The sequence below is a fragment of the Benincasa hispida genome, chromosome 9, assembly GCF_027475165.1.
Source record: "Benincasa hispida cultivar pf3 chromosome 9, pf3_genome.v1.1, whole genome shotgun sequence".
Taxonomy (NCBI): domain Eukaryota; kingdom Viridiplantae; phylum Streptophyta; class Magnoliopsida; order Cucurbitales; family Cucurbitaceae; genus Benincasa; species Benincasa hispida.
In genome coordinates, this window is record NC_143486.1 from 71391523 (window position 1) to 71404735 (window position 13213).

Genomic DNA, 13213 nt, shown 5'->3' on the forward strand with positions numbered 1-13213 from the left:
TTGGATGAAAATTTTTAAACAATAAGATCGGGGTTTTAAATATTAAATTTTAATACAATGAAATGTACATTTCCAAGATTGTAAATTTAAGACTTGATTAAAATCTTCATATCCTTAACTTAACCTCCTTAATTATTATTCACTCATAAAACAAATGTGGCTAATTTCATTTTTTATGAATAAAACGCTAAATTCCATTAAGTGAAATAAGATATTAAGAAAAAATGTGGCTAATTTTCATTTTGTATGTAAACCTTCAATTTCAGAAAAAGAAATTACATGCCAATTACTTCTTAGTTATATTTACTTAAATTTCGTTGATATGGCCACATAAACACATAAAAGGAAAAAAAAAATCATAGTAGCTAAAACATTATATTGATCCAAACTAACCCTTTACAACAATGGAGCAATGTGTTTTCGGTGCATAGTTATTCCCACTTATGAATCAAAACATCTTTATGATTAGTATTGTCTTTCAAATAAATTCCATCATCTTTAGCAATCCAAATGCAGTTAGAATCATAGCACATATTATAGAGCCAAACTGATGTGCTCTCAATCCAAAAGGCTTGGAACGATGAATGTTGTGCATTTGGCTTCTGCAAGTAACACCAGAACAACGTCGTATTCCAAAAGTTTACTCTAAATCTCCAATTGAATTCACTTCCAACATTTAGTTTGTGTTCTCCTAAATCATTATCTTTGGATTTACAATGAACAAATAGGATTTGGCCATTGCTTAGCCCATTCACAACGTGGATTTGCCATTTTGCAAGCTCTGCAGCCTTGGTCTCATCAAGTATTGCCAAACACAACACAAACAACAACACCACACACTGCTTGGTCATACGTCTGGTTTCCATTTGGTTCATCATATTGCACTTGTAAAACCACTTTGAGATTGGTTTTAAAATTGGGATGTTGCATGACCAATAGTGTAATGTATTTTTATACAACCTCATTTGGGAGAAAATCTATATAAGTCAATACTATCAATAGCAGTTAGTTATAAAATAACAATATTTTTGGATAGGGATGTGTCTATTTCACTAGAATAACAATCAGTTATAAAATAACAATATAGCTGCTGTGGGGATATACATTAAAAATAGGCGACTAGTTGTCTTTTGATTTTTATACGTTGTTAAAAGACTTTTTTAAAGAGGGAAGGTTTCAAGAATTTAATTTATAAAAAGATTATGTATTTTTCATTAGTTTAAATTGCGAAATTCTCTCCACAAAACTTATTCTCATTCAAATATATTTTGTGTTCTTCATTTCTCTTTGATCATGGGGATGTCGACAACCTTATGTTTTGGGTGGGAAGATTGTGTTGTGATGTTATATTATGCTTTATATCATTATTTCTACTGGAACTCATAAAAAAAACAAAAGGACGAAAAGAAAGAGACGCTTCTCCTTCAAGAGTAAAATAGTATCCTTTACAGTCATGACATTGACCCATTTTGTTAACTACATGAAATGTTACTTGGGAAGAAACTCATATTAAACTTAAACCTATAGGGCCTTTGTTTTTCTTCTCGGGTTCAATGTATAAGGTCATTTCAAAATGGAGAAGAGATAGCATTTTCTCATCAACTTTAATTTTAGCAATATCTCGATTCCCTTCAATAGCCACTACCTTCATGTCAAATCTTTTAGACAGGGATCTAGTAACTTTTCTAACAAGTTTTCCTTCTTAACACATCTCTCTCGAGACAAGTGATTGATTTGGAATGTAAAGAAGACAAGCATAAAATTCAATAATGGTCTAATCATTGAGCATTTTCAAGTTTTTGAAATGTAAGGTAAGTAATTGAAGTTTTGACATTTTAACTTTGAATGTTCCCTCATGACCTACATGTAGTATGTCTCAAGCTTCTCTTGCAAAGATGAATGAATTGATTAGCAAAATGTAATTTTATCAACAACATTGAAAATAACACCGAGTCTTCATGAGCTTTAAGAGGAAGCTTCTTACGCCGTAATCCACTTCTTTTTTGGTTAGAGAGTATTAACACAATTTTGGTTTGCATCTCTAGCGGAGTTCAATTTACGTATGGTGGACAGTTAGAGAAAGACACTTCACTAAAATAAAGTTAAGCAATTATAACGTCTAATTATGTTTTGAAAGGAAACATCTATAGATACTAATGAATAACTTACTTTAATGGCATTGTAGGGGTTTTTATATTGTGAATGCTTCCTTCTTGTGTTGAACTCTTCATTTTTTCCAAACTATCACCCAAAACTTTAATTGTACTTCAAATACTCAATAGGTGTACAATAAACAAATAAACTCATGAATGTAATGACGTTCGATAAAAAAAACTTGCTTTCAGATGGTTTGTGGGGATAGTCTTCACTTTGAGAAGTAGTTTAAGACAAGTAAGAATGATATTATTAGGTCTAGAGAATGAAAAAGAATACCAAGACAATCATGTCATTAGTTTCAAATTCTTGGCCTAGGGTTTGAAACTTAAATCTTTATTTGGATGGTAACAAAAAAGGGAAGTTGTAAGCTTGGTTTTTTAAACCTTTTTTAAATTGTATTTCGATTTAGGTTAATCAAATCTCTAATTTGATACAACCGATTTTAAAGTAAATTTGTAATTTATCATAAATAATAGATCATTTATTATTTTCAAATAGGGTTTTTTTCAAAAAAAAAAATAAAGGAAACTATTTACACAAAATAACAAAATTTTAATCTTCTTTGATAGAGGCTGATAAAGGCTGATAAGAGTCTATCATTGTCTATCAATGATAGAAACTGAAAGAACTCTATCATTAATAGACATTGATAGAAGTCTATCAGTGTCTATCTTTGTTTGTTTCTTTTTTCTATTCTTGTAAATAATTTGTCATTTTTCTTATTTGTGAAAAATTTCCTTTACAATTAAAAGATGTGGAAATCATGTTGCCCATAGCCTAGGACAGAACTAACCTTATGAAATTGTAACTTAATCTTATATGAATTTGTGTTTCAAAAGAAAAGAAATTGCTGATATGCAATTATGCCACTTTCACACGACATTCTTGATATGCCATTGCCTTTACCAATAAAGTGTATCTTCCTTTTCGATAATTCAAGTTTAGAAACTTGAAAGTTTAACGTGTTTGCCTTCAAAAGAAATCATATATTGGGAGATATTCTGAGCATTTTCCACGAAAAACAAATGAGCGTCAGGTCAAAGTATACGGTAAGGAGTCATGTTGAAAATGTAGAGGCACTAAAAAAGAGGAGTGGAAAAAAAAAAGAAGAAGAGGTAAGGGTTTCATTTTCCTTTTTCTCATTTTTTTCTTTTTTCTCCCTATTTTTCCTTTCTTTTTTTTTTTCTTTTCAATTTCCTTTACAATTTCTCTAAGTTATTTTCTAATTTAATGTCTCAAAATATTTGGATAAAATTTTTGAAAGAATAAGATCAGGTTTAAAATATTAAATTTTAATAAAACGAAATATTACATTTCCAAGATTGTAAATTTAAAATTTGATTAAAATCTTCTTTATCCTTCCTTAATTATTGTTCACTCATAAAATTTGATTTCAAGGGACACTAATTTTAAATTTACTCAAGTACATTGCTCCTAGGGTAATACCAGGGAAACCAAGAACTAAACAATCAAACGAACATGCAAATAATGCAAAAATGAAATGAAAAGAAGAAAATAATTTTAAGAAATGTAAAGTTGAACAAGATTTATAGTACAACAAGATTAATTTTCTTTTTGTGAATACTAAACCTCTAAATTCCATTAAATTCCATTTAAGAGAAATAAGATAGTACAAAAAGGATGTCGATAATTTTCATGTTCTTTTCCTTTCTATTCAGTGCAATCAATAATATGAAGGTATGAACATTATGTAAACCTCCAACTTCAAGAAAAGAAATTACATGTCAATTATTTCTTAGTTATGTTTACTATTTTGTTGATGCGGCTAGTTAAACACACAAAAAAAAAAACCTTAAATTGATCCAAACCAACCCTTTATAATAATGGAGCAATGTGGTTTTGGTGTATAGTTATTCCCACTAATGAATCAAAACATCTTTATGATTAATGCTGTCTTTCAAGTAAATTCCATCATCTTTAGTAAGTCAAATGCAGTTAGAATCGTAACACATCTTATAGAGCCAAACTGATGTGCTCTCAAAAGGCTTGGAATAATGAATGTTGTACATTAGGCTTTTGCAAGTAACACCAGAACAAAGTCGTATTCTAAAAGTTTACTCTAAATCTCCAATGGAATTCATTTTTAACACTAAATTTGTTTTCTCCTAAATCATTGTCTTTGGATTTGCAATGAACAGATAGGATTTGGCCATTACTTAGCCATTCACAATGTGGATCTACCATTTTGCAAGTTCCACAGCCTTGTTCTCATCAAGCATTGCCAAACACAACACAAACAACAACACCACACAGTGCTTGGTCACACATCTTATTTCCATTTGGTTCATCGTATTGCACTTGGAAAACCACTTTTGAAATTTTTTAACAAAATTTGGGATGTAGAATGACCATTAGTGTAATGGATTTTTATACAATCCCATTTGGAAAAAAAATCTATATAAGTCAATACTATTAAGAGAAGTTAGTTATAAAATAACAATGTTTTTTGATAGGGATGTATTTGTTTCACTAGAATAGCCTATCAGTTATAAAATAACAATGTAGTTGTTGTGGGGATATATCAAAAAAAAATTAGGCGACTAGTTTTCTTTTAATTTTTATATGTTGTTATGAGACTTTTTTTTAAAAGAGGGGATGTTTCAAGAATTTAATTTATAAAAAGATTATGTATTTTTCATTCTCTCCACAAAATATGATTCTCATTCAAATTTATTTTGTGTTCTTCATTTCTCTTTGATCATGGGGATCTCGATAACTTTAAGTTTGGGGGTGGGAAGCTTGTGTTGTGATATTATATTATACTTGATACCACTATTTCTATTAGGAGTCATAAAAAAACCAAAGAACGAAAAGAAAGAGACGCTCGTCCTTCTAAAGTAAAATGGTATCCTTTGCAGTCATGACATTCACCCATGTTTTCAGCTACATGAAATATTAACTTAGGAAGAAACCCATATTGTTGGGCCTTCACACTTGAAATTCTTGAATGAAAAACCCAAATGATGAAGCTGGCTGATGCGTTGTTTTATGTAATGAAATAATGAAAGGAATTGCAGTGATGGAAAATGAGTTGTGGAATAAGTTTTCTCAGTAGAATTCAAGTATAAAACCTACTGAGTTTCCTGGTAATTCCAGGGTCGAACTCAGAGACTAAGAAAAACAATATGTGGTAGTAATTTTTAAGATCACCTTACGGTAACAAATAAATTAATGATTGGTTGGTTTGTTGTTTGAAGTATTAAAAATATACAACGGATTTGAGAAAAGATTGATTATGCAACAGATACACTGAGTATGCAGAGGAACGGGTTGAGAAGGTCTTTAGCTAGTGTTTTCAGAGAATACGTTCAAACTATGCGATCATGCTACACTCATGCGACAACAAATCATTTTCCAATGTAGATGCGGTAGCTCCTAATTCTAGGACGCATGCGATGAATGCGATAATGTCTATAGAGCTTATTCCTAAGTCTCTACTTCTTGCCTATGCGATGATGCAAGATGCACACAAGGACAAGGTGACCACATACAATCATAACTTATCTTTAGGATGCATGCGATGCGTTAATAGCAAACAACGCTTATTCCTAAGCTCCTATCTCTTGATTATACGTTTCTAATCTGACTCTCCCGAGCCTAGATTCTAACCTAATTTTTTCAAGCCTAGATTTTATCCTTAGACTACCATCTCGAGTATCTCTAATGGATGAATGACGCATAGATAATACAAGATAATCGCATAGAATGAAAATCCCCAGTTATGCTAGCTAAGTGCTTCTCAACCCATTCAACAGATTTAGCTACTCATGCGTAATATACAGAGAATGAACAGATATAAAGATGTAAATTCCATTTCTATAATCAGTTCAGAGTACAAAATGACAATGGAAGATAAGGATAGAGAGCTTGGTAGCACTTCCTTGCTTCCCAAGGCTTTTACACTGTTAACTCTATTTTGCTCAAAAGATGTTCCTGCTCCCACAAGAGTTGGCCCTCTCTCTGATTTCGACGCTTCCGGCACTCTTCCAAGTTCATTGGAACGATCTCTCGGTACAATCTCACTTCCCTTGCTTCCACCTTCTAAGTAAAAGAAAACTATGAACAAGGTTACTTCTATCTAAAGGGAAAATTCTCTAACTGTCGAACTTCTTCACTGAAGGTGGCCTCTGGTATTTATAGGCTTCAGGGTGAAAGGCTTTTTCTCTCTTACGATTGCACTGATGGGATGACATCAATTCTCTGTCTGATGCGCCAAATATTTGTCACCGAAAAGTTGAGTGTACTTGCTATAGTAGGTCGTTAACGACTTGTCAACTTAATTCGGAATCGACAGTCATCAGCTTTCAGTCCCATCGTGATTTATTACGCTTTTCACCCAGATGCACCCACCATGATGCACTGGCTCTATGCGGCAACATTTTTTAGTAGATATTCGCGAGTGCAAATGATCGCATAGCCTTGCATTAATGCAATCTCTTGATGTGCTCGACCATTGATTTCTTTGGATCGCATTTTTCGCCTTGCGTCAACGTATTTCTGCACAAAAATACATACGTTAACTATTTTCGTGCGATGGATGCATGCGACCACAATATTGTGAACTTAATGCTTTTGGACGCAATAATGTATATTTTTATCATCGCAACTCTGCATTGTTTTATAACTTAGCACTGTAATAACGTCCATTTCTGCTCGTTATCACACCCCCAAATTTAAATAATTCTTGTCCTCAAGCATAAGCTAAAGATTTCCTTTAGAAAGTCGACCACCTTCACTTTCCTAGATTTCTCAAGGATGCCTTATTCAAATCGTATACACCAAAATTTCCTTAATTCTTATGCAGGTCTTTTCTTAAAATATTTCCAAAATTTAGGGGCCGCAAGTTTAACCTTCAAAAAGACTTTACTAGATTCCAGGACATCGCATGATTTATTTCAAAAAAAACTTTTTCAGGTGTTAAATGATTCTTTTATCCTTGCATATTTTAAACATTATATTTTTTTCTGACTTTGCACTGATCCAAGTGTCTCGCCTTCGTTTTGGCTTGCCCCCACGTGTGTCATATGGACATCCAACTACGAGCAAGGTGCTCTTTCTCAGACTAAACTCATGCCCATTTGGCAGTAGAGTTGCGATCATTTATTTATGCATTGATCACGATTCCTACCTTCGTTTTGGCTTGCCCCACGTGTGTCATGCGGACATCCACTACGAGTAGGATCCGATCGTAACATTATGAAATATATATATATTTTATAAGCAAGGCTAAAAATAGAAAGGTTGAAAAATGAATACCACACTCCCAAATTTAAAATACACCAATATCCTCATTTCTAAAAGATTGAAAGAAGTCATGCGATGTTCTTAGGACGTTTCGTAAAGGGTCAGTTTGAAAGAAAGCTAGCAGATCACCAACTTCTAGAAATATTTCATGAGGTGACTGTCCTAAAATTAAGTTGACTCTAGTATGTACGAAAAGATAGAAGCATGCGTTTCATCATTGAAATCATAATTGGCAAAGAGAAATTGTGCGGTGGCTTACTAAATTGATCAATGTTAAATGATTGTGGCAACCAGAGAGGATGCGTTGATAAAATTTTCAAAACTAAAATGTGATGCGATAGTGCAAAATTTGGAATAAATTCAAGGAAAGATACAACCTCTAAATTTGTACTGTCACCCGCGTTATTTGTTGACGCATCCTGCTTTGCGGAGATATGTTTTCTTTTGATTGCGGTGATGAAATAAAGTAGTTACGTCTTCGTGTAGCGCCTCCGCAATCATTTACCTCGATCGCTACAAGAAAAACATTGAAAGGGTCAAATACAAAAACAAAGTTACAAAATCGTTTACCACGATCGTTTAACACGATCGCATTATATGTTTTTTTTAAAAGATGTAAAATGAAGACAGATAAACGATATTTGAAATAACATCATGGTGGTGAGAGTTCATGAATCATAATTTAGAAAAGGATATCCCAAAAGTCTTGCGCCCCAGATAATTTTCTATCGTATGCTAGCGTAGGGGCCACTCGATTTCCCTTCATTCCGGATTTCTCAGGTTTACAGAGGTCTTTTCTCGATGAAAATCACCCCCGCAATATGCCTTGACTCATTGCCCGTTAACCTTAAATGTATGGGTCCCTTCCTCATTAATCAGCTCAACCGCACCATGCGGGAATATTTCTTTAATTATAAAGGGTCTGGACCAGTGCAACTTTAACTTGCCAGGAAAGAGCCATAACCGTGAATTGAAAAGTAAGACCTTTTGTTCGACGTGGATATTTTTGCCGCATAGCCGGTTGTCATGCCAACACTTTTCTTGTTCTTTTAAATTTGGCATTTTCATAAGCTTGCGTTCTCCACTCATCAAGCTCGACCAATTGAAGTTTTCTTGCTTCCCCTACTGCTTTCAAGTCGAAGTTAAGCTTCTTCACCTGCCCACAGCACTTTGTGCTCCAGCTCCAGTGGTAAATGACATGCTTTACCAAACACCAACGCATACGGAGACATGCCTATCAGTGTTTTGTAGGCAGTCCAGTATGCCCACAGTGCATCGTCCAACTTTGTTGCCCAATCTTTTTGTGAAGGCTTTACCACCTTCTCTTGTATCAACTTGATTTCCCGGTTGGACACTTCAACCTAACCATTCGTCTGTAGATGGTATGCGGTGGCCACTTTGTGGAGGATAGTATATTTGTGCAGCATTTCTTTGATAGTGTGATTGACAAAGTGGGTGCCTTCATCACTTATTATGGCATGTGGGTTGCCAAAACGAGTGAAAATATTCTTCTTCAGGAATTTGGAGACTACCGCCGCATCGCTTGCGGCGCATGCTACTGCTTCTACCCACTTGAACACGTAGATGACGGCTAACAAAATATAGTTTTGACCATTCGATGGTGGGAATGGTCCCATGAAATCAATGCCCCAGATGTCGAACAACTCCAGTTCTAAAATGATGTTAATGGGCATCGCATGTTTCCATGCAATATTACCCATGCGCTGACACCGGTCACATCTCATCGCATAGTCTCTTGCATCCTTAAATAGTGTTGGCCAATAGTACCCACTTTGTAATACTTTTGCTGATGTGCGCTGGCCTCCAAAGTGCCTGCCATATGATGAATCATGACATTGCGATAATATGCGTTGGTGAGCTGCATCCGATACACACAGTCGCAGAATCTTGTATGACCCATCTTATCTAGATTTGGCTCATCCCAATAATAAGATCGGCATTCATGCCTGAGCCGCCTCTTTTGGTGGTCAGTATAATCTTCGAGAAATTTCTCGCAAACCAGATAATTTACCACGTCTTCAATCTGAAATAGCTACTCGTCTGGGAACACTGCGCTCACCTCTGACTAATTGCAGTCAACCTCAAGATTTTCCAATCTGGTGGAAGTCTTACTCACATATGCGATGGGATGTAGTATTGTTTTTCTCTTCTGCCCCAGCACTGCTCCCATCACATACCCGCTCACGTTGCACATTAATTCAAAGGGTAGTGTCCGATTTGGTGCGATCAATACGGGCGTGGTCGTTAACGCATTCTTCAAAATCATGAATGCGTTGAAGAAATTGTCATCAAAGTCAAACTTTCTATCGGCCTCCATCAACGCACTCAGCGATCGTGCAATCTTTGAGAAGTCTTTGACAAAATGTCTGTAAAATTCGACATGTTCCAAGAAGCTCCTAACAGCCTTTACACTCGTTGGAGGTGGGAGCTTTTCAATCGCTTCAATTTTTGCTTGTCCACCTCCAACCCATCCCTAGAGACCTTGTGCCCTAGCACAATGCCCTTCTTCACCATAAAATGGCATTTCTCCCAATTAAGCACGAGGTTCGTCTCCTTACATATTTTCAATATCTTCTCCAAGTTGTCCATACAGACTTCATATGTGTGCCCATATACAGAGAATTCGTCCATGAATATATCTACAGAGTCTTCGAGATATTCTGAAAAGATTGTCATCATGCACCTTTGGAAAGTGCTCGGCGCATTGTAGAGGCCGAACGGCATGCGGCGAAAAGCAAATGTTCCATACGGGCAGGTGAATGTGGTCTTTTCTTGATCTTCGGGAGCAATCATGATCTGATTATAATCGGCATACCCATCCAAGAAGCAGTAGAAGTCATTTCCAACTAGACGATCCAACATTTGGTCAATAAAAGATAAAGGGAAATGATCTTTCTTTGTTGCCGCATTGAGTTTGCAATAGTCCATACAAATCCGCCATCCGGTGACGGTCCTTTGCGGTATCAGCTCGTTATTTGCATTAGGGACTATCGTCAACACACTGCACGAGGTTGACCTATGTGCTGTCTGCTATTGGATAGATGATGCCTGTGTCTAACCACTTGATTATCTCCTTCTTTACGACCTTCTTCATCGCAGGGTTGAGTCTGTGCTGATGTTCGATCGATCCTTTGTGGTTTTCTTCGAGACAAATTCTATGCATACAGTATGTGGGGCTAATTCCTCAAATTTCTGCGAGTGTCCAGCCAATTGCTTTTACATATTTTCTCAGAATGCTCAGCAACGCATTTTCTTGGTTTTCATTAAGTGCAGAGGAAATGATTACCGGTAGCTTTTCATTCTGCCCTAGAAACGCATACTTCAGGTGGTTAGGAAGAGACTTTAGCTCTATTTTTGGTGGTTGTTCTAAGGACGGTTTTGTTGTTTTTCTTTCTTCATTCACTATCAGATTAACTTCTTGAGATGCGATCACTTCATCTTCCTTGTTTGTTTTCTTCTGTGATCGCATTGCATGCTACAATGGATGCGATCGCATCCTCATCTTCGTTTTCATCTTCAGGCTTCTCTTCTTCATTCAAACTCTGTTCATCGTTAGATTCATTAAGGTCTTCTTCGTCAGGATATTTCATGGCATGGATAATGTCAAGGCTTTTATACTGTTAACTCTATTCTGCTCAAAAGATGTTCCTGCTCCCGTAGGAGTTGGCCCTCTCTCTGATCTCGACGCTTCCGGCACTCTTCCAAGTTCACCGAAACAATCTCTCGGTACAATCTCACTTCCCTCGTTTCCGCCTTCTAAATAAAAGAAAACTATGAATAAGGCTACTTCTATCTAAAGGAAAAATTCTCTAACTGTCGAACTCCTTCACTGAAGGTGGCATTGGTATTTATAGAGCTTCGGGGTGAAAGGCTTCTTCTCTCTTATGATTGCACTGATGGGATGACATTAATTCTCTGTCTGATGCGCCGAATATTTTTCACCGAAAAGTTGAGTGTACTTGCTATAGTAGGTCATTGACGGCTTGTCAACTTAATTCGGAATCGACAGTCATCAGCTTTCAGTCCCATCATGATTTATTATGCTTTTCACCCAGATGCGCCTACCATGATGGGTCGGCTCTATGCGGCAACCTTCTTGAGTAGATATTCGCGAGCGCAAATGATCGCATAGCCTTGCATTAACGCAATCTCTTGATGCGCTCGACCTTTTTGCTGATCCAACCCATGATCAACCGAAGTTATTTTGCCCCAAATAATTTTTGGTAGGTAGAAAACTTGGTCCAGGTTGCTCCACGATCTTCCAGCTGATGTGCAACACGTGGATAGATCCACTTTCTTCTTCCTGATGGAAGTGATGCCTTCTGCTCTGATGGGAAATGAATTTTCAAACAAATTAATTTTCTCTCTCTCTCGTTCTCTCCTCTGTTTGCAAAAAAACTCTTTCTAACTCTTTTCTTTCTGATTATTTTCGTGAATTTGCTGTGTAAATGAAGAAGAAGAAGAAGAACATGCAATATGATAAAGAGAAAGAAGAGAAGAAAATCTACACGATGATATACGTTGTTTGGCAATACAGTGCCTACATCCACGGGAAGGAGAAGAATCTTTTATTTCAAGATCTAAGTAACACTTTTCTTTACAGATCTTGTAGCTTTCTTGTAAGCTTCTGTAAGATAGTACTAGAAATTGTAAATGATGCATATTTATACATTTTTAGCTGATACAAGTTGTTACATAACAAACTGTAAAGAAAAATGTAAGATGGCCCTTTAAGCTCAACATAGAAGCTTTTCTCCTTCCACATCTGACTTGTCTTCACCCTTTTTTAGGAAGCTGGAAGCCGATCTAACCAAGATAGTTGGAGAGCTTGAGCTTCGAAATTGGTTTGGTAAGCATATCAGCGACATTCTCACTGGTATGGACTTTTAGAACTTCGACTTCACCTTTTTCTATTCTGTCCCTTCCAAAGTGATATTTAATATCTATGTGTTTGATCCTTGAGTGGTATTGAGGGTTTTTGGAAAGATGAATGGCACTTTGGTTATCCCAGTAGATCTTAACTACTGTTTGATTGATACCAAAATCCTTCATCAACCCCTTTAACCACAATGCTTCTTTTATTGCCTCTGATAAAGCCATGTATTCTGCTTCAGTAGTCGATAAGGCTGTGATTGACTGAAGATTTTCTTTCCAACATAATAAATTTGGATCATATAAGAATAGATAACCTGGTAATGATCTCCTTTTGTCTTGGTCACCTGCAAAATCTGAAACAACATATCCATATAGCTCTAATTATGTTTCTTTTGTACTTTGATATGTTAATTTAGATTGTTTAGACTATATTAAGTATCTTAATATCCATTTTGTTGCTTTCTAATGCCTTTTTCCGGGGTTAAACATGTATCTACTGACAAGACTAGTACAATAGGAATAGTCTGGTCTAGTAGATATCATTAGATACATTAGACTACCTACTGCTTGGTGGTAAGGAATTAATTGCATTTGAGTCAAATGTTCTATGTCTGTTTCCTTGGGTGAATTTTCTGAAGAAAGTATAAAATGACTAGCAATAGGTATAGTGACAGGTTTAGCATTAGACATATTGAATCTTTTAATAACCTTTTCACAGTAGTTTAATTAACTAATAGTGAGGATAGAGGAAGCCCTGTCTCTACTTATTTCAATCCCAAGAATCTTTTTAGACTGACCCAAGTCCTTCATGTCAAACTTTCTCTTTAGGAGATCTTTGACATGTTTTAAATCCTCCTTAGATTTCCAAACTAGCAACATATCATCCACATAGAGT

The 13213-nt window shown here is 35.7% G+C and overlaps 1 protein-coding gene across 1 annotated transcript; it reads right to left on the reverse strand.

Annotated features, from left to right (window-relative positions):
* Positions 1-431: 431 nt before the first annotated feature.
* Positions 432-851, reverse strand: LOC150034053 (S-protein homolog 1-like). The gene has a single exon (XM_090317201.1). The coding sequence runs from the start codon at positions 849-851 to the stop codon at positions 432-434; it is 420 nt and encodes a 139-aa protein (XP_090173327.1).
* Between the last annotated feature and the right edge of the window lie 12362 nt (positions 852-13213).

Bases quoted from the DNA above. Each gene is read 5' to 3' on its own strand.
- LOC150034053 (XM_090317201.1), bottom strand. From the start codon at position 851: ATGACCAAGCAGTGTGTGGTGTTGTTGTTTGTGTTGTGTTTGGCAATA.